The sequence below is a fragment of the Octodon degus genome, unplaced genomic scaffold (assembly GCF_000260255.1).
Source record: "Octodon degus isolate 3935 unplaced genomic scaffold, OctDeg1.0 scaffold00092, whole genome shotgun sequence".
Lineage (NCBI taxonomy): Eukaryota > Metazoa > Chordata > Mammalia > Rodentia > Octodontidae > Octodon > Octodon degus.
Window position 1 is genome coordinate 9,107,830 of NW_004524668.1, and position 22,157 is coordinate 9,129,986.

Here is a 22,157-nt window from a genome sequence, read left to right on the forward strand (position 1 = left end):
GGGCGGGTCTGGCTGGCATGTGGTGCTGGGGATCGAACCGCGGTCCCTGTGCTTTGCCAAGCTTGTTTCAAGTAGGTGCTTTAGACCACTGAGCCATCCCTCCAGCCCCAAGGGCCACCTCCTTTGGAGGAAGGGCATGTGGGGGTCTACGAGGGGACAATAAAGGCCTGCTACCTGACCACCAAACTACTCGTAGTCTTCCTGAGTAGGCTATACTCTCTGTCTCCTGCAGTATGGCACAGCCAGGTGACAGCTCCTGCCAGTGCACACCAGGCTGGGACCCACATGCACAGCCTGTCTTTCCCTGGGATGCCAGCCGGTGCTGATGTCCAAGGAAATCTCAGAAGCCATATACTGAAGAGGGCAGATCCTGGTAGCTGAGGATGCTGAATGACTTACAGGACAGACTCCTTCCCCTCATCCTCTGTGGTTATGCACTAATGAGGATTGAACCTGGGGCGTTTGCATTGAGCTACATCCTCAGCGCCTTTTAAGTAATTTTTTTTTTTTTTTTTTTTTTTGGTACTGGGAATCAAACTCAATGCCTTGTGCTTGCCAGGCAGGTGGTATGCCACTGAGCTATCTCCCTAGCCCCTTCAAATAATTTTTTGATAGTTTTGCTCAGTGGCTAAGCTGTCCAGGCACAGGGCTCACTCCTGGATCCTTCTGCCTTAGCCTCCCAGGTGCTGGGGCTACACATGTGGGCCATGAGGTTTTGCTGAGTTTCTCACCTTCTGGAAAGGCCTTTTAGCATCCTCTGGCCCCGGAAGCAGGGCTCTGAACACTTGTTCACATCTACCAGGCATGCTGTATTAGGCACGTTTGAACTTATTTAATCTCTACAATTTCCCCTAGTAGTTCTCATGTTACAGAAGAGGAAACAGAGGCATGGGAAGGCTTCTTTACCCAGTCACATAGGTTAGTAAGTGGCAAAGGGGATCTGTAGCCACGCAGCCTGGCCCTAGAGGACACAGTCTCAACCACTGCAGGTCACTTGCTGCGCACTAGCCGCACAGCAGTTGTAAGACGCCCACTTGTCCTCCTGCAACCTAGAAGTCAGTCCCATGGCTGTCATCTGCTCAGTCTTCTCCGGTTGGACACAGACAACCACAGAAGTGAAGTCACCTGGATTTAAAAAGAAAATGATCAAACACAATTCTTATGGTAAAAACTTTATTGTCTTAAATATCAAATGTTTTACACACCAGTTTTTTCTTCAGAAAGTTCCTATTAAAAAAGAAAATAAAGTGTTCGATTACCTAGGGCTGACTTAACATTTTCAGGATGACAGAAATTCACACTCAAAGGCATTGGATTCACCCACTTGTGCACAGATCTTATGTTCAGCCCCTAAACTAACGCACAATGCAACCACCTTTGGGATTCCTGAGTTTGGTTCCCTTAAGTTCTCAGAGTTTTCCCAACTCTCAAAACCAAAGCATTTGGGAGTGGCTGAGCTCCTGGCAAGCCTGCTTTGCCAGCCAGCCTAGTTCATTTCCTAAGATGCAGTAGTCTCAAAGGTTAAAGAAAATCTTGTAGTACAGAAAAAAAAAAAAGAAGGGTTTCTAGTACAACAATTTGCCAAATAGGGCTAGAAAAGTGGTAAACAAATCTTGGGAGTGCAAAGGCCATTAGCCCAACTTACCATGAACATGAGATTTAGAATAAAACCACAATTTTGGTTGTTGCATGTGGTGGGAAAAAAAAAAAAAAAAAAAATTAGCCAGGATGTGGGATCCTTCTATCACCAGGGCTGTTTCTAAAGGGTGATCAGGACACTGAAGACCAGAAATCTAAACCTCCAAATAGCAAGGTTTCAGATGGGTGGCGTTAAACTCAGAAATCCTGTGGGATTTCAAAGAAGGAGAACGGATAGCCAGGGATATAGCTCAGTGGCTTAAGTACCTGCCTGGCAAGCGCAAGGTCCTGAGTTTAATCCCTGGTACAGCCACAAAAAAAAAAAAAAAAAGGAAAAAAGCAAAGACAAAAAAAAGAACGGAGCCTGGCCAAGCACTCTGGAAACAAACTGATCTGCCCTTCCTTAGGTCACAGGCCCACTCACTCAAGGCTGCAGGTAAGACAGTCATCATTTCCTATCTGACAAAATTTACTAGGAAAAATAATGCCTCAACCTGACCCAATTAGGTAATGAACATTTTATGGCATAGAGCAATGTAGTTTTGTACGAGTGGCCCCAATGTTATGTTCTCTCACTTCATTTGTTGTTTTAGTATTTTAGGTAAAGTAACAGCCTCTCACCCCTATGCCCTTGTGCCATTTTCTTGGCCAATCTCTTCCCTTAAGGTGGTGACCTACCTCTCAGCTGAGCCCTCCCCTTTACAGCCCTGTGGTCTATGACCAGCTGTCACCGACAGCAGTGAATTGTGAAACTCGACACTAAGAGCCAAGACTCGGAAATGTTGCTCCTTGCTTCAGATTCTAACACAGCCTGCGAGTTTTAATAGGTGAAAGAACATCCCTAGGATGAAGTCTTCCTGCTGCCACCCAGTAGAGCCTGAATTCTTTTGGAAATCCATCCTGCTCACTACCCAGTCCAGAGCAGGCTGGCTACATTTCCTGCTCTAGATGCTTGTTTTCATATGCTGCACTCAGCTGCTTTAAAATAGCACATCCTGCAGAAGCCTGGGCTCTGGCCCGTCGGCCCACATGGCTCGAGTTCCCGAGCTGCCTCACTTAGCGAGAAGGTAGAGCCATCTCTACCCCTTACAGCAGGGTCCTGCCGCAAGGCTGGTTGTCACCCATCCCATCCCCTGGACTATCTTGCCCTATCCTTTCCCTCCTACCAGTAATATAAATTGATTTCTCAGTATCTGATCTCTTCAGGTTTTTCTGCCAAATGTTACAATTTTTGTTGGCTTGATTCTGCTTTTTAAAATATAAAAAATAATTTAGACAGGGCCTCACTATGTAGGCAAGGCTGGCCTCAAACTATTGATCTTTTTGCCTCAGCCTCCTGAGTGGTGGAATTACAGGCAGACACTACCACACCTGGCATTAAAAAGGATTTTTTTTTTTTTTTTGCTCCGAACGCCTTCAGGGCAGGTTTGGCTGGCTTGAGTTGTGGGGATCGAACCACAGCAACCTGAGCCTGACTGCTTGATTGAAGCAGCCACTTAAAGAACTGAGCTAGGGGGCAGGCCCCCATAATTCCAGAGCTAAGGACATGTCACAGCACTTGCCTAGTATGCAGAGGCCTGGATTCAATCCACAGTACTGGGCAAAAACATTAGTTCCCAGCATCAGATTCTACTGTGGGTTTGACTCTTCCCAACTGGCTCTAAACTAGAACCATGTAAGTTGAATGACTTCAAAAGCAAAGCATGCTAACCGTGAGGTGGCACATCTGTAATCCCTGCTATGTGGAAGCCTGGGGCCGGAAGAGATCATTCTGGAGAAGAAGGCCTTGTTCTGGGAGAGAAAAAACAAAACCCAAGAAACATAAGCAAAAATAAATCTTGCATTTGAAGTAGCAGTCGTCACCTGAGACCCCAGCGTTCATCAGTCTCTGGCAAATGGACACTCAGTATTTTATGAGCAGATGAAAAAGGAACATATTTGTGTGTGTGTGTGTGTGTGTGTGTGTGTGTAACAGAGGATTGAACTCAGGCCCTTGCGCTTGCCAGGCAAATGCCCACTCTACTGAGCTACTTCCTCAGCCCTGGAACAACAGACTTTCGTGCAAAACTTCATACAGCAAGCTAGGTATGGTGGTGCCCTTCTGTAATTCCAGCACTTAGGAGGCTGAGGCAGAGATTCTGAGTTCAAGATCAGCCTTAACTACACAGTGTCAAAGACACACAAAAAACTAGGCATAGTGGCACACACCTGTAACACCAGGACTCGGGAGGCAGGCACAAGGATGCCCATAAATCTGAGGCCTACTCGTGCTACCTGACAAGGTCCTGCCTCAGACTCACACTGCATAGTCCCAAAGGAAGTAGTTAACTTCCTTTTAAATATGTAAGAAGAGAATTTCTCACTTCTCTTCCTTACTCACCAGACAACTGAGTGACAAAGAACACAACAAACATCTAGAGAGCCACCTTTTGGCCTGCCAGGTGCAAAAGCCCACACAGCAACCTTCTCATCTGGGGAAACCCAGGGACAGCGTAGAGAAACGGGGATCACTCAGTGACAGCGGGCCTCGTCACCAGGAGGGCTACTTGCAAACCTCCCGATCCACCTGCCTCCACTCCCCACCATCTGATGCCTCTGCTATTCAGATAAACTAAGGCACAAAACAAAAGAGCAGAGGTTCGGGCCAAAGCTCTCTATCCAGTGAATTCCTAACACCTACCTAGGCTGCAGCAAGTACAAAACCTGAGCCATGCTTTGACATTCCCAAAGGACAGGCTCTGAGTAACATTTATCACGTGACTGTCAGCTCACTCTTGGGGCAGGGCTATTTTTGCCTCATGGAACTTGTAACACAAGTAACATTTTCTATGAAGGGAAACGCCCATGAACTGAACTTTCTTAGTTCAGCCAAGGACTACACCAAATCAAATTCAAATGAAAAATTGGGCCTTTGGGTGAGTGCAAGAGAGAACACAATCCAGTGAGCATGTTGTATTTATTAAGTATCCATCTTGTTTGGTGCTAGGGATCAAAGTCGGGCCTCACACCCTAAGCATGCGCTGTGCCTCCGAGCTCATCCTGGGCCCTGGCTGGCTTCTCTAGGACGTGTTGCCAGCAACAGGAACTGTGAAATACACAGCAACTCAACCTTCCTATGCAGCCTCACCACAGGTGGCCAGCAGGGGGCAAGGCGTCCGAAGGCTCTGTGACTCCTGGCTAGTTACGTGCAAGGCAGTTTATTATATACATGGTGGGATAAAAGCCACCATAAGTGAAAACTACGTCCGTAGATATAAATATTGCTTGTTTTAATCTATGTAAAATTAAGATATGTCAATCACCCTATGTACATGATCGCTCATACAGGTATTTATAGATAAGAGCTGAAAAGTCACACCAACAATTTTTATGGCTTTCATTAGAGATAGCTGTGACAGGGAAAAAGAGGCAGATTCCACATTAAATGGGCATTGTGAAATCAATGACACAGTCTTGTGTTTTATCCCTCTTGCTAGAGAAATACTTTGGGGATGAAGCTCATGGGGCCGTGCCTCCCTTCAGCGTATGGAGTCAAGGAGCTCTGGGACACGTAGCCTGCAAGACAGAAGGGTTCTAATATCCGCTATCTACCCAACTTCCTTCACCAAGCAACTGGTTCCTTCTATTCATTAACAGCTAAGCCCCACACTGTGGCACGAAGGCTCCCAGCTGTCTGGAGGCCTCAATAGGCAGAGCTGGACGTACTGCTTATGTGCTGAAAAGCAAAATCTACAGCCTGGGTATAGCTGGTTAGCAAGCACGTCAGTCTACACAAGAACGACCTAGGGGCACAATACAAGTCTGACAAGAAACCCTCTTCTCTTTGGTGAGTATGCAGAGACCACCCTACGATGGAAGTACTGACCACAGGACTGCCCGTGACCAGTTATGGCAAAGGAGCGGGCCAGTGCTTGTTATGGCTATTATCAGTTCTGCTGGCAAAGAGTTCACAATGACTTGATGTTTATTTTTTAGAAGTTTTTATAGCTTGAATAAAAACTGATAATGGAGGCTCACCAATGTAATGTTCCGTAACACCCTTTGTGGTCTACAACTTCCAAATTAAAACAATCATTCAAAATCCTAACAATGTCAACAATTTTATTTTCATATGATGGACAGAAAGTGGCAATTTTAAAAATCAAAAGCAAGCAAGACCAAAAGGAACAAGGATGATTTGGCAAGTGGGTTAAGCTCATTGAAAGTATTCCTAACAAGAATACCTACACAACTATAAGCCTATTTGATTTCCTCCTAAAAATAAATATACAGATACATAAACACTACTGCAATGAAGTCTTTTCCAGACTGACACACATACTCCACCTGGGATGGCTTCCCAAACCTCAACAGAATAAAAAGCTGGCGGCTAGCTTCTGAGCGGCATGCTGAAGGCTGGTCTGCTAGCACAGAGCTGTGTGGCCACTTTCAACCAACAGGCCTTTGGGGAGGAGTCTGCAGTCACCAGTAAGTTCCCATACCCACCCCACCCTGTGCCCTACAGATTTATAACCCTAATTACACTCAAATCACCAGTCACAAAGCGAATACAGGCCCCCACTGTGCTGTGCTGGATTTTGTCTTGATCATAGCACCAACTACTTAATTACAATCACAGCTCTGAGAGTTGGTTGACAGAAATCCTGTAGTGGTTTCCTAGTGCATCTTACATCTTTGGTGTAGGGCAAGCAAGAGTCTACAACATGTGGCTGCCTGTCCATTTAAAAACAGCCAGGTTCAACTGTTGTTCTAGAGCACGCTGGAAAGCCGTGAACTACAAGTCCTCCTGTCAACCGTTTCCTAACTTCAGAAAGATCATGATGAATCTCAATGACCTGCACCAGGTCACTAAGTCTCAAAGTGTACACACACAAGCAACAAAGAAAAAAAGAGACGGGAAAAGGAAAAGAGAAGTGCCTCTAACTGCTGCTAGAGTAGAAAGTTTCAAAAACTCCTGAGATGAGCCTGTTTCAGTTGTGCTCAGTGATTTAAATTTCGATGGAAAGAAAAAGCTTTTAAGGAGATTTCAGAAAAAAAATCATCTAACTCAAGTTCAGAAATCACTTTTGCAACAGCTGTTTCAAACATGTTACAAACTTTATAACATGGAATCAGAAGTAATCATTCTCAAAAATTCATTTTTAAGAAATGTTAATTTTTATTCTTTCTTGAGATAGGATCTCATTATGTAGCCCAAGCTGGTCTCAAACTTATAATCCTCCTGCCTTAACCTTCTGAGGGCTGGGATTACTGGTATGCACCATCATGCCTGGCTTTCAAATTTCTTAAAAAAAAATTAAGATTTCAGCTTCCCACTAGATGCCTAAAAGAACAGTTGATTTCCTAGGAAACAATCATCGAAGACCTATCCAGTAGGATTATTGCACAGTGGGGCCCACAGGACGACGACTTCCAAGGGCTAGTCCTTATATAAAAGAAAGGCCACGATAAATACATCTAAATATTTTGCCCCACTCTAATTTGACATGGTAAACACAAACAGGAATCTTGCTTAAAAAAGAAACTCCTGAGAAAACAAAGGGATGGAAAACATTACCAAGGCCACTTGAGTCAAAAACCACTATTCTCACAGCCATGAGTGACACCAAATTGACCATTCCAAGCACCAAGATGAACTAGTGACAAGACTATCACACTTCCTATTTCACTCAGATTACAGCACAAACAGAGCTCTGGAAGAACTTTCTAGTACATGAGGTTGAAAAGGAAATAAACTACTGGCAACCAACCCATTTAACTAAACATGAGTTCATCCTTAATCACGAGGGTTGAGGTGTTAATCAGCGAGATGCTAGTAAACTCAATCTTTCGTGAATTCCAGTGTTTATTGAAGCCACTGTTCTTGCACAGTCCTTGACTGCTGCAGATGCCATCAGGACTGGGGCTTCCTATCCCTTTCCTTTTAAAGTCTGGGTAGCACCATGTTTCACTCTAATGTTAATTCTAAGCTATCCCACTCAATGTAACAAAGACATCTGGCAATCAACCCATGCATGCGGCAGCTTGTGATGCACAAAGCAGCCCCCCACTCACCCTATTAAAATGTCAAATCCTGAGCACAAATAAAAGCATACCACTCTAGTGTATATTATTCCTCAATTTTCTGTTATAACTGATGAATGAATAATACACAGCCACTGTGTAGAACTCCAAAAACCAAGCAGTATGGTCAAAAGTTTCTAAATTGATGCATCAACAAGCCATACCCTGCCTATAGCAGAACAAATGGGAAGCTAATGTTTCTCGTTGCATGGGTGGGGGGATTTTTCATGGCCTCTGCTTTTTAAAGCATTCACTCTCATTCTAAAATGTTACACTATACACAAGACCATCCATTTTATTCCAGAATACATCACCTTAATGAGAATAAAAAGCTTTCATATGCACATACTGCCAATACATTTTTAAAGGCCCAAAATTTAACAAATAGGATAGACAAATTCATCAGACAAGAGATCATAAATTACTTTGGCAAAAAAAAAAAAAAAAAATCTTTAAAAACAATCTGGCTCAACATTCTGCTTGCAGGTTTCTACATATACTGTCTATGTGGTATGTATGTGTGTGTAGAGAGTGCTTTTTTTTTTTTTTTTTTTTAATAAAGGGAATGGAGTACGGTCTAGCCCACTTTCCCATAGTTATGTGGGAACTACAATGTTCTTTGCTAGCAAAACAAGAAGTGCAAGGTCTGCATTTCCACCAACACGATGCAAAGCCCCAAGAGCTTCCTGCAAAGTAAAGCCGGCCCGAAGAATCCGGTCAATATCTGTGGCAGGAAACACTAAGGGTGGCAGGCGGGAAGGACTTGATGGTGGATGGCTGCTCGGCGGCTCCAGCTCAAGAAATGGCCTTGCAGGGCCAGGACAGGCATTTTCTCTGATTTCGGGCCTGTCTATTATTGGATTCTGTATGCCAGGACCCAAGTCTTTAACCAGTATGAAATTAGATGGCAAAGACTCAGTGTGCTCAGAAGTCTGATTGAGGGCATCCTCCTCACTGGCTGCGAGACTGGGTGAAATTTCTACACCTAAGGTGCAGTGTAACTGATTAGATGATTTAGCTGAGGTTACAGTGACAGAACTGCTTTCACTTACTGACTCTCTAGACTTGAGGACACCTTCCTTGTCAGCTGACAGACCACTACCTGGACCTTGGAAGCTAGTATTTTCCTTATCTTCCATTCCAGGGCCAGGTGCAGCGCCTAAGTTTTCGGTCTTCACTGATACACATCCAGCCTGATGGCAGGAGACTTCTGGACACGGATCTCTGTGGGGCAGATTCTCATTCTGAGCCCACCGTTCTGAAAGGCCTTGAATACCCGTTTGGCCCTTGGGTACTGTTTCTGACTGACAGGTAACTTCAGATGTATTTTCTGAAGTGGGCTTACTACTACTGATCAAAAGTTCATGAAGTTCTTTCAAGGCTGCTGTTACAGACGAACAAGATTCTTCTGTTGAATCCACAGAGGGCTTACAACTGCCACATAGATTCTGAGAGGGTAGATTTTTGCCACATTCATTATTTGTTCCAGACATTTCAACATTACTTTCTGGGGGCTGTAAAGCCTGGGGGGGAGTAGAATTATTCCCACTTTCAGATGAAGGATTATATTTTGATGTTTCTACTTCCATCAAGGGATTATCTGAAATGAGACTAGATACACCAGTGTTCTTGACATTGGCATTCTGCCTGCCTGCTGAATTAAGCACGGTGACTAGGGTTTGTTCAGCCAAATCTATTTCCATGAGCATTTCTGAACTTGAGCAGCCAAAGTACCCTGAAGATAGAAAGCTTTTCTCCGTGCTTGGATCCATGTTCTGCTGCAGCCTATCTCCTGTGATCAGAGCTTCCAAATCAATACCTTTCTGTTGCTCCTGTTCCTCTTCTTTAGGAAGTGGAAGGTCCCTCAGGTCACAAAGATGTCCTTGGTCATGTGGAGCATCCTGCTGGACCTCCTGTTGTTTATTCCCTGGTTCTGTGTGCTGCTGAAGGCCATTGAGCTGATGCAGGTTCTGATTTTCTGGGTGGCAACCCTTTTTGTCTATAAGCATCAGTGGTTCATGCATCCTAGTAGTTGTGACAGATAAACTAGCTTCTTGTCTTGTATGGAGATAAAGTTTGAGGCCCTGGGTGCTTCCTTCAGCACATTTCTCCAGATTATCTCTAATGACTGCTTCTTTAGATGAATTATGCAAAGGCATCGCTGAACGCTGGTCTGCTGAGAAAGCATGATCAGAAAGCTCTTGTAGAAGTTCTTTCTTTTTTGAGCTCATCCGGATTTCAGATGAAGTCTTTGACGCCTCCACAGCTTCCGGTTCAATGCTGTCTGGGTCACTGGGCTTGAAAGGGCAGACTGAAGCAGAGGCAGAGCGAGCAAGACTCGGAGGGTCACCCATCCCAGGACTTGGTCCTGAAGAATGGGCTGGGTGGGTAAGTCCATCTGAAGTCGGTAATGATGACATTCCCAGTGAGGTAGATTCTTTACCGCTTTTCTCTGTCACAAAAGGGAAAGCAAAACAATTAATTGGCAGGTAACAAGGGCCATTCAATTACCAGGGTAGAATTAATCTACAAGTCCTTTAACTCTGGTTTCCCTTACACATGATTTTAAAAACTAAGAATCTTTCTCAATGCATTAAGCAATTTAACATCACAAAATCAGAATAAGAGGCAGTAACGTTCTTTTTTTTTTTTTTTAAATTTTATTTATTTATGTGTGTGTGTGGCCAGCTCAGCCCACCAGGGGGCGGGGCTGGCTGGCATGTGGTGCTGGGGGATTGAACCTTGGTTCCTGTGCTTTGCTAAGCTTGTTCTAAGTAGGTGCTTTAGACCACCAAGCCATCTAACCAGCCCAGCAGTAATGTTCTGACAGCACATGCTTACTGCAGTTCAGTATGTGCTTACATAACGCCAGACCAGTACTCAGCAGGCTGTAGCACACTTATACATCTTTACCTCCAGTGAGTCTAAAGCTCTAGGCGTTTCCTCAAGTGTATTTTCCCACCACTTGTCCTACAATTGCCTGGATGCTTGTTAAATATACAGGCTCTACGATGCCATACGTAAGTAAAAGAAGGAGTATGCACGTTCAATGAACTCAAGTGATTATTTTTCCCTCCTCTCGTGTATGTTGTACAGGGTCTCACTACGCATATCGGACTCGTGGTGATCCTCCTGTTTTCAGCCTTGCCAGTGCTGGGATTATAGGAATGCAACACCACACTTGGACTCTGTCCCCCAGCTCAGAGTGCCCGGGGGTGGGGCCAGTGCCACCATGCCTAGCACCCCCAAGTGATTCTTAAGCACATCACAAGCGTTCTTGAGAATCCTTGTGACATGGTAATTTCCACGCCAATACATGTTTCATGTTTCAGCTGTGAACACTGAACACAGAAATAAGAAGCACAATAGCAGGTATACTTGGGACAGAGTAGAAAGTATAAGGAGAATGGGGCCAAGGAGGAAAGAGAGCGATGATGTAGAGTGTGCCTAAGGAAAGTCACTTGGAGAGAAAACATTCTCTCAGGCTTTCACAGAGAGCACATTGGCCAAGCAATGGCCGTGACTCATCCACATGGCTGACACTGACAAAGGTTCTACAATCTGAGGTACAGGGTCTCAGGATAAATCCTGAGGGGATTTCACTGACCTTATCAGACTCAAAAGCTACAACTCTTGTTGCACAGGTCCTGCTTTATGTTGGTCTTAACCATCCCGCAGAAAAGTATAAAAACAAAATATAAGAAGCAAAGCCATGCTGTTATGGCTGTTATATTGAGCTGTAGGGGACTCAGGTCAACAATTTCTGACGTTGCCAGTCAAGCGGAAGACCCAATACTATTATGGGCTACTGGACTCTTTTAGAATATTTTGCCGAGTTTACATACCTATAATATTCAAATAACGGAACTTGACAAAAAAGGGGATACAGATGAATGTCCATTTTGTATCTATGTATTCAAAATGGTTAGGATAGATATATAGTTACAGTCTCTTAATGAATAGAGGGATTTGTTCTAATTGTGTTTGTAAATGGGATATCACGTCCGCATCTTGTACAGCAATTAACCACTTAGGAAGAATGTATGCAATGTGTTAATTATTGAAACTGTCCTACCAATTTGGTTTGAAACTGTCTCATTGTTATTTCTCAATAAAATTATAAAAAAAAAAAAGGAAGTGTAAGGAGAAATAAGAATTTGCATAATCCTTGCAGACTTCCAGAAAAACATAAGGCTTAATTAAGATCAAAGAGATTAGATGGGGGGGGGGCTGCCAGTTAGCTCAGTTAAGCACTTGCCTCATGCAAATGCAGTCAGGCGCAGGATACCATGGTTTGATCCCCAGCTCTACCTGCCTTACAGACCCACCCTTAAGGAAGCCTGAGCCAAATAACCACTACGAAGACAACAACATACAACGTAGTTATACAGGTCTTGCTTTATCTTGGTCTTAACCATCCAGCAGAAAAGTATAAAAATGAGGTATATAAAGTAAAGCCATATTAATATGCTGACTGTGAAAGGCTCAGGTCATCAACTTCTTCGGATAACCCACTGAAATTGTGGACCGCTGGACTGTGTTGGATTGTTTTGCTGAATTCATGCACCTATAGTATTTAGATGCCAATGGAATACCCATTTCTGACAGGACTAAACAAAAAAGGGGATACAAAGGAAGGATCATTTTGTATCTATATATGCAGAATAGTTAGGATAGATATACAGCTACTTTCACTTAATTCAATGAGAAGAAAGATTTGTACTAATAGTGTTTGGACAGGATATTCTGTCTGCATCGTGTACTATGGATAACCACTAAGAAGATAACAATGCACAATGTACTTATCACTGAAACTGTCCTATTAATCAGTTTTGAAACTGTCTCATTGATATTTGTCTCTCAATAAAATAAAATAACCAAAAAACCCCAATATGCAATGTATTACTGAAACTATCACATTAATCGGTTTTGAAACTGTCTCATTGCTATTTGTTTCTCAATAAAATAAAAAGACATTAGATCCCAGTCAACACCCCACTAAATATTACAACTCTAGTACAATACCACATTTAGTACAATTAAGAACATTTAAGCAGTTTAAGCACAGAAGAATAATAAAGTAAATAGTGGAAGGAAATCACAATAGTTTTTCAACAAGCAGTGGTGTTGTTGGAGACTGGGCCTTGTACGTAGTTCAGGCTGGCCCTGAACTCAGGCTGGCCTCACACTCACAACAATCCTCCAGCTTCAGTCTCTGGCAGCGATGACTGCTTAAGAGTCATTGCAATTAATGAGCCTCACATGTGATGGCAGGCTTGAACCCTAAACTTCAGTTCCAATTCTCCCTTTGATAGTGAACAATTTAAAAATTGACCAAAAGCACATATTATAATTTATAGTCAACCTTGGCCACAACGTTGCCTCGTTAGATACAATCCAAATGCTTGCTCTGGGCTCAATGTTAACATCCAACACGCGACCAGCTTTAAATCATTCTAATCAAACACTGGTTAACAGCACAAGAAGATGAAGCATTGTGTCAGGAAGTTATTGACTTTTTTTTTTTAAATTTTTATTTGTGTGTGTGTGTGTGTGGCCAGCTCAGCCCACCAGGGGGCTGGGCTGGCTGGCATGTGGTGCTGGGGGAGTGAACCACGGTCCCTGTGCTTTGCTAAGCTTGTTCTAAGTAGGTGCTTTAGACCACTGAGCCATCTCACCAGCCCCTTGACTTCTTACAAAACAATCTTACTTTATAGTTTAGCAGTAAACAGGAAAAGAGCATTTTTTATTTATCAATCTAATCATTAGGCTGACTGTGAAAGATGTTCAATTCTGATCAAGTGCTAACAGAAAACTGCACTGTCATGAGACATGAGACACGGAAGGTATGATGAAGGCCATTTGTCACTGGTATACCATTTATACACTGTCACCAAGGTGAAGGCCAACACATCCGCCATAGATTTTGTATACACTATGAGAGCAGCATGTGGCCTCTTGCACCTGCTTTGGTTACTTTCATTAGTCTAAGTCCTAACTGTCGTATAGGACTGGGTTAGTACACTAGGACGCTCAGGAGAATAGAATGAAAATAACTTGGTATTAGGAATAATTAAACTGGCTTACAAGGGGAAAAGAGGAGGAGGGAGAAAAGGAGAAAGGCAGAAAAGGGAGGGGTAGGTGGAGGTTTTGAGGATGAGGGCAAGGAGGACAAAATGCTATGAATTCAATTACAACCAGGCAAAAAAATCCTTACAAAGCCCTAATTTTGTGAAAGAAACTTCCTCGCTGTGCTGTGTCAGCCAGTATATGCGGGCTGACAGTGATCTTGTTTACAGCACAGGGAAATGGAAGCGGAATGGGGAGGCTGTCAGGCCAGGGCACAGGGAAAGGCACACTCTCATTCTTGTTGCAGGGATAAGGTGTACGACCTGTTTATGTTCCGACTCGCCTGACTCTGGACAAGTCATCTGACTCAAGCTTCCATTTCTTCCTGAACAGAATGAGTTTCTCCCCTTCTGGAACTCAAGGCAGTGATGTGAAGTAGGAGGGGAAAAGAGCTTCAGAGGAAAGGGATGTAGGAGAACCGTAAGTACACAGGCAAAGTGCTGCGAAGCCAGCATCCTTGACTTGATATTCCCAAAGGCCAGGAGTTATGGGTGCTGTGACGGACACTCCTCACTGAGTTTTTTCCTCCTCTGAAATGTCCTAATAACTGATAAAATTTCAAACAGAAATTTCTATTTACGCGTGTTTGTATGCCAACATACACACAAAGGTAAATACTACAGGCTGGTTGTAACCATGATTAGACAGGATGAGATAGTTGATGGCAGAAGCTAACTTCCAAACTGCTAGAGACAGAGGCTCTGAGAGCACAGACAGCTACGTGGAAGGCGTAATGTGGTGGCTATAAATACCTGGTCTGGGGCCCACTCCAGCTGCAGCACACACACACTACATGCATCATGGCTTCTGACGCTCTGTTTGGATTAGGAAACAGACAAGCAAACTTGGGTTAACAAAGCAAACCACACAGCATGCAAGGTATAGTCTCCACTCCTTTGGCATCTTTGAAATCAGGAACTGGCAGGCTCAAAGTTGGAGAATATTTCTGTAGCTTGGACCTCCAAGAGTTGGTTATGTCAATTCTCCCACAACACATAAAACAATTTGTCAACTTCAAAGTATTTTTTCACTTTTTGAGACAGGGTCTCGTTATGTAGCTTAGGCTGGCTTCCTGCCTCAGTCTCCCAAGCACTGGGATGACAGGCACATGCTACCATGCCCAGGGCTAAACAGATTTTTAAATGAATTTAGAAATCAATTAATTTTATACATCCACACTCAGAATTTATGAGCAAACATGTTGGTGAAGAAAGTAGATCAGATAAAATCAGATGATAGTATATTATGGTATAAAAGTGAGTCAATATATATAACCATTTAATACATTTCTCAGGTGAGATTCATTTCTAGAAAAAATGTAGTTAAATTTCATTATGACTTCCCTTCTTTACCTTTAGTCAGTCTTTTTTTTTTTTTTTTTTGTGGAACTGGGGATTGAACTCAGGCCCTTATGCTTGCCAGGGCTAAGCACTTATTCCACTGAGCTATCTCCTTGGCCCCTTTAGTCAGTCTTAAAATAACAAACGTGGCTCTAACTCAAAGTTCTTTTTCTTTTTTTGGGGGGAGGGTGGGAGAAGAGGGTCAGATAGGGGATGGCACCCAGAGCCCTTGAACTGAACTGCATGTATTTCTAGCACTTTTTTGATACAGGATCCCTTTGGCTGATAAATGACCTGCCCTAGGCTCAAACTTGTGATCCCCGTCTCAGCCTCAAGAACATTGGGATTACAACAGGTATGTACCAACACTCCTGGTAAATTATTTTCCAAGTGACAGAAAGTATAAATATTCTTTGATGGAAAGTATCTATCAAAGCACAGCTTTTCACAAAACACCTACACTTATTATGTCCACAGTTTGGATTTGGGAAGTTATTAGATTTTCCAAACTGGACCTTATTTTGCAGAACTATTTTCACAGTTAATAGAAGGTTACATGGACAAAAAGAAACTCCTTTTTATCTTTTAAAAGAGCTGGGGGTATAGCTCAGTGGCACAAGTGCTTGCCTCGCAATTGCAAAGTCCTTAGTCGGTTTTTTGGTACCAAAAACAAAAAATAAACAAAACAACCCAAAAAACCCAAAACCCAAAAAACTGATACTGAAAATATCTGTGGTATGTATTTTATTATAATCTTCCAACGTTCCTATTAAAATAAGGTATTCACCAAAGGTAACTTACTAGGAGGTTAGAGAAAACAACTGTCATCAGCTAATGTTTCTCTAATAACAGATGAATACAGTGGAGGGAAAGAAAAGAAATTCCGGAAATGGTTTTTGTTTTGTTTTGCTTACAGAACCGGGGATTGAATTCAGGCCCTTGTGCTTGCCAGGGGAGCGCTTATTCTACTGAGCCATCTCCTGGCCCCTGGAAATGGTAATTTATCTTCATATTAACATGTAGTATGACTAAGCTGACAAATTACCCTAAATTAAGTAGGTAGGTCAAATTTACTCATGCTTACCTTGTTGAGAAGATTAAAATTCTCCTCTTCCTTCAAGTTACATAAGTTACAACCAAAACTCCACTTGGTGGTGGGGGTGGGGGTGAACGCAGAGCTCCACCTCCAATGCAAAACCGCACTTTCTCTGCAACACTGACTGGGCTAAAACATGGCAGACCTTTTAGATTCTGAGCAAGGCCAGCTTGGGCAAGTGCATCTGCTACCCAGGCCCATTTTAGACTCAAGGCTGGAAGCTGGAATGTTCTCAAGTAACGCATGGCAACAGCCAGGTGGCAAATGCCCCTAATCCCAATATTGTGGGAGGCTGAGACAGGGAGATCACAAGCACAAAGCCAACCTGGACCGGCTAGTGACTTTGTGAGGCCCTGCTTCAAAATTACAAAGAAAAGGGACTGGAGCTACAGCTCAGTGTGAAGGCTCTGGCTTCTGTAGAGCTCGGGGAAAAGAAGTGGCAAACATGGCTCCTTTTTACCTCTTCTGTTATTAGAAGAAAACTATTCCCTGAACATCCAACCAATACATTTTACTGTACTAGAAATGTATGACATCATACTGATGGGTAACTGTGGCTCAAGACTTTAAGATAACTCCAGCTTAAAAGGTAATTCTTAAAAATAAATAAATAAATAAATAAACAAAAAAATTTTTTTCAAGCTTCTACAAAATATATCCCAGTCATTGTTCTATAACAGGTGGGGGACTGGAGTAAAGCTGTGCTGCTCCGTTTTACCCAGAAAACTGGCTCTTTGTATTGAAATAGGCCATCACGCCAATGTGCGGCTTCTCCTTGATCCTAGTAGTGTCCCTCCTGTAGCCTGCCGCTGACACATCAGTGATCTCAGTAAAAGCATAAACAGCGCATCTTAATTACCACTCAATTATGATTCTACGTGCTGGCTTCTCTGCTTGCTGGGAGTGCTTCCAATGAATTTAGGAAGACCAGCCTGAGGTACAGCAGCGAACGCCTCCCAGTCTACCTTACGTACAGCAATGGCTTGTTTCTCAATCTGCTGAAACCAAGTTCTTCTTTACTGTAATACGTGAAGGGAAGGCAGGAAAGCAGCCAGAGAGCATTGCAGTGCTGGCCAACGAGCCAGCCTCAGCCGGGAAGTCTTACCCTCTCTGTAAGTGTTATCCAAGAGCTCACCCGTTCCAATACCTGCATCCTCTGCTGATTTCTGAATGGCTTCTGCCAACTCTTGGTCTGCAATCTCCTCTGGCCGCAAATCTTCTCGCCCAGCGCCATATGCCAGGCGGGCACACTCTGGCAGCTCTCCCTCAGGAAGGAAGGTTGTCTGCGAGCCTGTGGTGCCGATCACCAGGACATTTTTCTTGAGATCAATGGAACACTTGGGAGGAAGAAACCAATGAAAAAAAAGATAGCAGATAAAGCCAAAGATATACCTCAGTGGCCCAACTGCCTGCCTGGCAAGTGCAAGGTCCCAAGTTCAATTCCGAGTAACTCACCCCAAAAGATAAAAATGTCATGCAGAAAAATTAAAACCCCATTTACAACGAGCTACACCAAGAGGGAGAGAGGGTTTAGCAAAAAACAAGACAAACATTATTTAAATGAATTTACACTTAATGGGTGATACTGCCCATTATTTTAGGGTTCCTCCCTGCCTGAGTTTTCAGATGAGTCATTACTAACACTACAGCCTAGACTGGCCTTAAACTTCTGGGCTCAGGCTATCTACCCTCTGTGTCCTTATTCTACATAGTTGGGGCCAGATGGATACTAGTGCACCCAGTTTAGAAAGAATTAATTCAGTAGACAGGGTTATGTAGTTCAGGCTGGCCTTGAACTTTTGCAGCAATCCTCGTGCCTTAGCTGCCTGAATGCTGAGATTACTGGCACTGACCACCATCCCAGCTTAGTATTCTTATTTATTTGGGCGGAACCGGGAATTGAACTCAGGCCCTTGCGCTTGCCAGGGAAGTGCTTATTTCTACTTAGCCATCTCCCCAGCCCCATCCTTTCATTTTTAAAAAAACTATAGCCTTGCATTTGCTCTTTTTGCTTATCTTATAAAAGACAGCTTAAAAATTATGGAGGAAAAAAAAGACAGATTAGACTATAAAGTAATGGTCTCAAAAATGAAAATGTACAAGGCAACCTCTACAAAGTATCCTTTCTTTCCTCTGTATGCCATTCTTCCCTGTGTATTTTTATATCTACTTAGTATAGGACACAGTTGGGCATGGTGGCACATGACTGCAACCCCATATTCAGGACACTGAGGCAGAAGGATCTCAGATTAGAGGCAGCCTGAGCAACTTAGTGAGGCACTGTTTCAAAACAAAACAAAAAAACCCAAACAAAACAAAAAAATTTTTAAAAAGGCTGGGGATGTAGGTCAGTGGAGACCCCTCTGGATTCAACCCCCAGTAACGTACATAAAACAAAACACAGTTGCACACATGTATAATTTATCTATAACAGTGGAGACTGGGGCTGGGAGACAGCTCACTATGTAGCACAGGCTGGCCTTGAACTCTGGCTGTGATCCTCTTGCCCTGGCCTTCTGAGTGTCAGGGTCACAGGCATGTGCCACCACAACCAGCAATAAACCACTCTTTTAACAAAGGTTAATTGAAAATTTAAAATGGCGAAAGTGTATAGATTGTGATTGCACTTGCCTGGCAAGCACAAGGGCCTGAGTTCAATCCCTGATTCTGCAAAAAAAAAATAAAAATAAAAATAAAAATGGAGACTGCTGGTGAATACTAAAAGTAAAATATAGGGAAAGAGTGACAAGTTACTAAATTAGGGGCTCGGAACATAGTTTATCAGCATAAGCACTTTCCTGGCAAGTACGAGTTCGATCTCTAGTACCACAAAGAAAAAAAGATGATGAAGGCACTAAATTAGATTTATAGGACCAGGCACCCACGCCCTCCATGTAGAATGCTGAACAGGTACAATGCACATTATTCTCTAAGGTTCCCCCCCAAGAGCTCAAGCCCACAGAAGTATGTGTGCTGGTTGGCGCTTACCCAGTGACTATACCTCAGCTGGAATTTCAGTTATGCACAGAACTTGGGAAGAACTTTGTTACTAAAGGTTTATATGTGATGTAGGGAGTTAGCTTTTTTTCTTTCCTAGTAAAGAGGGAATAAGTTCAAGATCTGCCTGAATATTAAAAAAAAAAAAAAAAAAAAAAAAAAAAGAGCTTATTAAAATTACACAAGGGGGTGCCAGGGAGATGGCTCAGTAGAATAAGCACTTGCCTGGCAAGTGCAAGGGCCTGAGTTCAATCCCCGGTTCCACACACACACACACACACGCACACACACACACACACACACAAAACCACAAAGGAACCAAACAGCCAGTTATTACATAAGGTCAAATCAGACAGTAAGATTTAGGAGACTCCCAGAGACTGCACAAAGGCTCTACTTCTAAGGTCCCACCACTGCTTTCCACCATCCAGTGGCAACATAATGAGCTAAGCAAGTTTCTATGTTTGAAAGGTCTCGTGTTTCCCAGGATAGGTAACAAAACAGCAACGATGTGGTCATGTGGTAATAATCCTGTAATATGGAAAAGGCAGAGGCAAGAAAAATAAATAAAAGAGAAGCTTCCAGTTACCTGGTGCCGTTTCAGCATGTCCAGCCCCAGAAGCATGTCCATGGGCTGCTCCTCGAGAATAGAGAAGGAACACGCCAGGAAGTCACCTTCGATCTGAACCTGAGCTAAAGCCACGAAGAGAAGTGGTTACTCACACCTGCTCGGAAGCCCTGAGTTCTAGTCATGTACAGCTCTGAATCAAAATTTAGTAAAGCCAGGAAGCAGACTGAAAGCTAACAAAAGCCCCAGCTCACAAAGCGGGTCTGGCAGAACCACCCTCCAGAACACCTGGCTTACCATGGCATGCCAGAAGCAGAGGTGTGCGGCGAGAGGAAGGTGGGCGTTAAGGGACTGAGAACAACAGTAAAGCCAATGTCTTGTGTCCTGACACTTAAGGATTTTCGAAAAGGAAATCACAATCCATACACTTTCACCATTTTAAATTTTAATTAACCTATATTAAAAGTGTGGCTTATTGCTGGTATGTGGTGGTATATGCCTGTAAACCTGAAACTCAGGAGGGCAAGCCAGGGAGATGGCTCAGTAGAATAAGCACTTGCCTGGCAAGCGCAAGGGCCTGAGTTCAATCCCTGGTTCTGCCAAAAAGAAAAACAAAAACAAAAAAAAAAGGAAGAAAGAAATTCAAGTCAGGAGGCCAAGGCAGGAGGATCACAGCCAGAGTTCAAGACCAACCTGTGCTACATATTGATTTGAAGGATAGCTTGAACTGCACAGTGAGGGACTGTCTCAACAAAACAAAACCAAGTGTTCAGTGTATTATTGCCTGCTATAATAAAGTTCCTACTTGCTAAATGAGGGGCAACCAGAAGCCTCCTGCCTTGCCTCTTTTGTCACATACTCTTCTGGTGTTACCAGACAGCAAGCAGAAGAGTGTGTGAGATGTACCTATAGAAGAGAGCAAAATAAAACACCCAGGTTAAACAGAAAACGGGCCACGGCTATAGCTCAGTGGTGCAGCGCCTGTCTGGCAAAGTGTGAAGTCCTGTGTTTGATTCTTGGTACAAAAGAAAGGAAGGGAGGGAGGGAAGTAGGAAGAGAGAAAACTATTAGGTGTGTGTCACATGCCTGTAATCCCAGTACGTGGGAGGCTGAGGCAAGAGGATCCCTGAGTATTTGAGGACAGCTTGGGCTACATAGTGAGTTCAAGATTAGCTCCAAGTGTATGTATGACCTTGTCTCAAAAATACAAAACTAAAACGAAACAAAAAACTAATGGAGGGGGCTGGGGAAATGGCTCAGTAGAATACGTGCTTGCCTGGCAAGTGCAAGGGCCTGAGTTCAATCCCTGGTTCCACCAAAAAAAAAAAAAAAAAGAAAAGAAAAGAAAAGAAAAAAAAAGAAAAAGAACAAGCTAGGCAAAGTGACCCATACATCTAATTACAGCTCTCTGGAGGCTGAGGCAGGGAGTTTGCAAGTTTGAGCCCAACCTGCACAACCCAGTAACTCAAACAGACACTGACTGAAAATCTAAAAGGGTTGGGGATGTAAATCAGTGCAATGGCCCTGGGTTCATTTCCAAGTACCGTAGGGGTTAAAAAACCAAAGTCTTCTTTATCCCATTTATCCTCATGTGAAATTACTGCCTCCCTGACTCTCCCAACCAGCCTAGATTTTTTTTTGTTTGTTTGTTTTTTGTGTGTTTTTTTTTTTTTTCCAGCACTGGGGATTGAACTCAGGACCCTGAGCTTGCCAGGCACGTGCTTAGTCTACTGAGCTATCTCCCCAGGCCCCTAGATTTTGTGTTAATCATTCCAAGGACTTTATTTTTTGCCAGTTCTACACAGATATAAACAATATACTTTTTATGTTGTGATTAGGAACTCATGTGCCTCAGTCAACGCGTACTCTGAGATACATCCCAGGAGCTGGACCTGACTTCTCCTCCTCTCACTTTAAGTCGCCCTGTCAGCACCACACACCTGATCCACCACCATGTATGGTCACTGCCCTCCTTGGTGACGTCTAGTTGCTGACACAAGCAATGGGGACATAAATACTCTAGTGCATTCACCTGTGTGTACCAGTTTCTCTGCAGGAGACGGAATCACAGGGCTCCAGGGGAAATTACGCTCGACTCTGCAGGTGACGCTGAACTCTTCACGCTGTTCCCAGCACTATCCCCATTTCCACTGTTCACCTTCCTAGCAACACTTAATATTAGTAGATACTCAGTCACTGCTAATCTACCAGTGATTTTGTTATGTGCCCAATTAATGAGGCAAGGGAAATTTCCACATTTATCAAGTATTTATATATAGTGGAGAGTTAGGTTGCATTTCTTTTTTTTTTTTTTTTTTTTTTTTTT

General features: G+C 43.3%; 1 protein-coding gene across 7 annotated transcripts in view; it reads right to left on the reverse strand.

Moving 5' to 3' along the window:
• Nucleotides 1-6,872: 6,872 nt before the first annotated feature.
• The window catches only part of LOC101583286 (protein DDI1 homolog 2), a 48,817-nt gene continuing 33,532 nt past the window's right edge, over nucleotides 6,873-22,157 (reverse strand). The window contains exons 7-10 of one of the 7 annotated variants that reach the window (XM_023722478.1): nucleotides 19,853-19,956; nucleotides 17,414-17,603; nucleotides 16,374-16,376; nucleotides 10,061-10,151 (exon numbers count right to left, since the gene is read on the reverse strand). In XM_023722478.1, the coding sequence (XP_023578246.1) occupies nucleotides 10,141-10,151; nucleotides 16,374-16,376; nucleotides 17,414-17,603; nucleotides 19,853-19,956 (308 nt within the window). In that variant the 3' untranslated portion in view covers nucleotides 10,061-10,140. Of the gene's footprint in view, nucleotides 10,154-14,582; nucleotides 14,646-16,373; nucleotides 16,377-17,401; nucleotides 17,604-19,852; nucleotides 19,957-22,157 lie in introns of those variants that run through there. The other 6 variants (XM_023722472.1, XM_023722475.1, XM_023722477.1 and 3 more) reach the window with 6 other exon arrangements.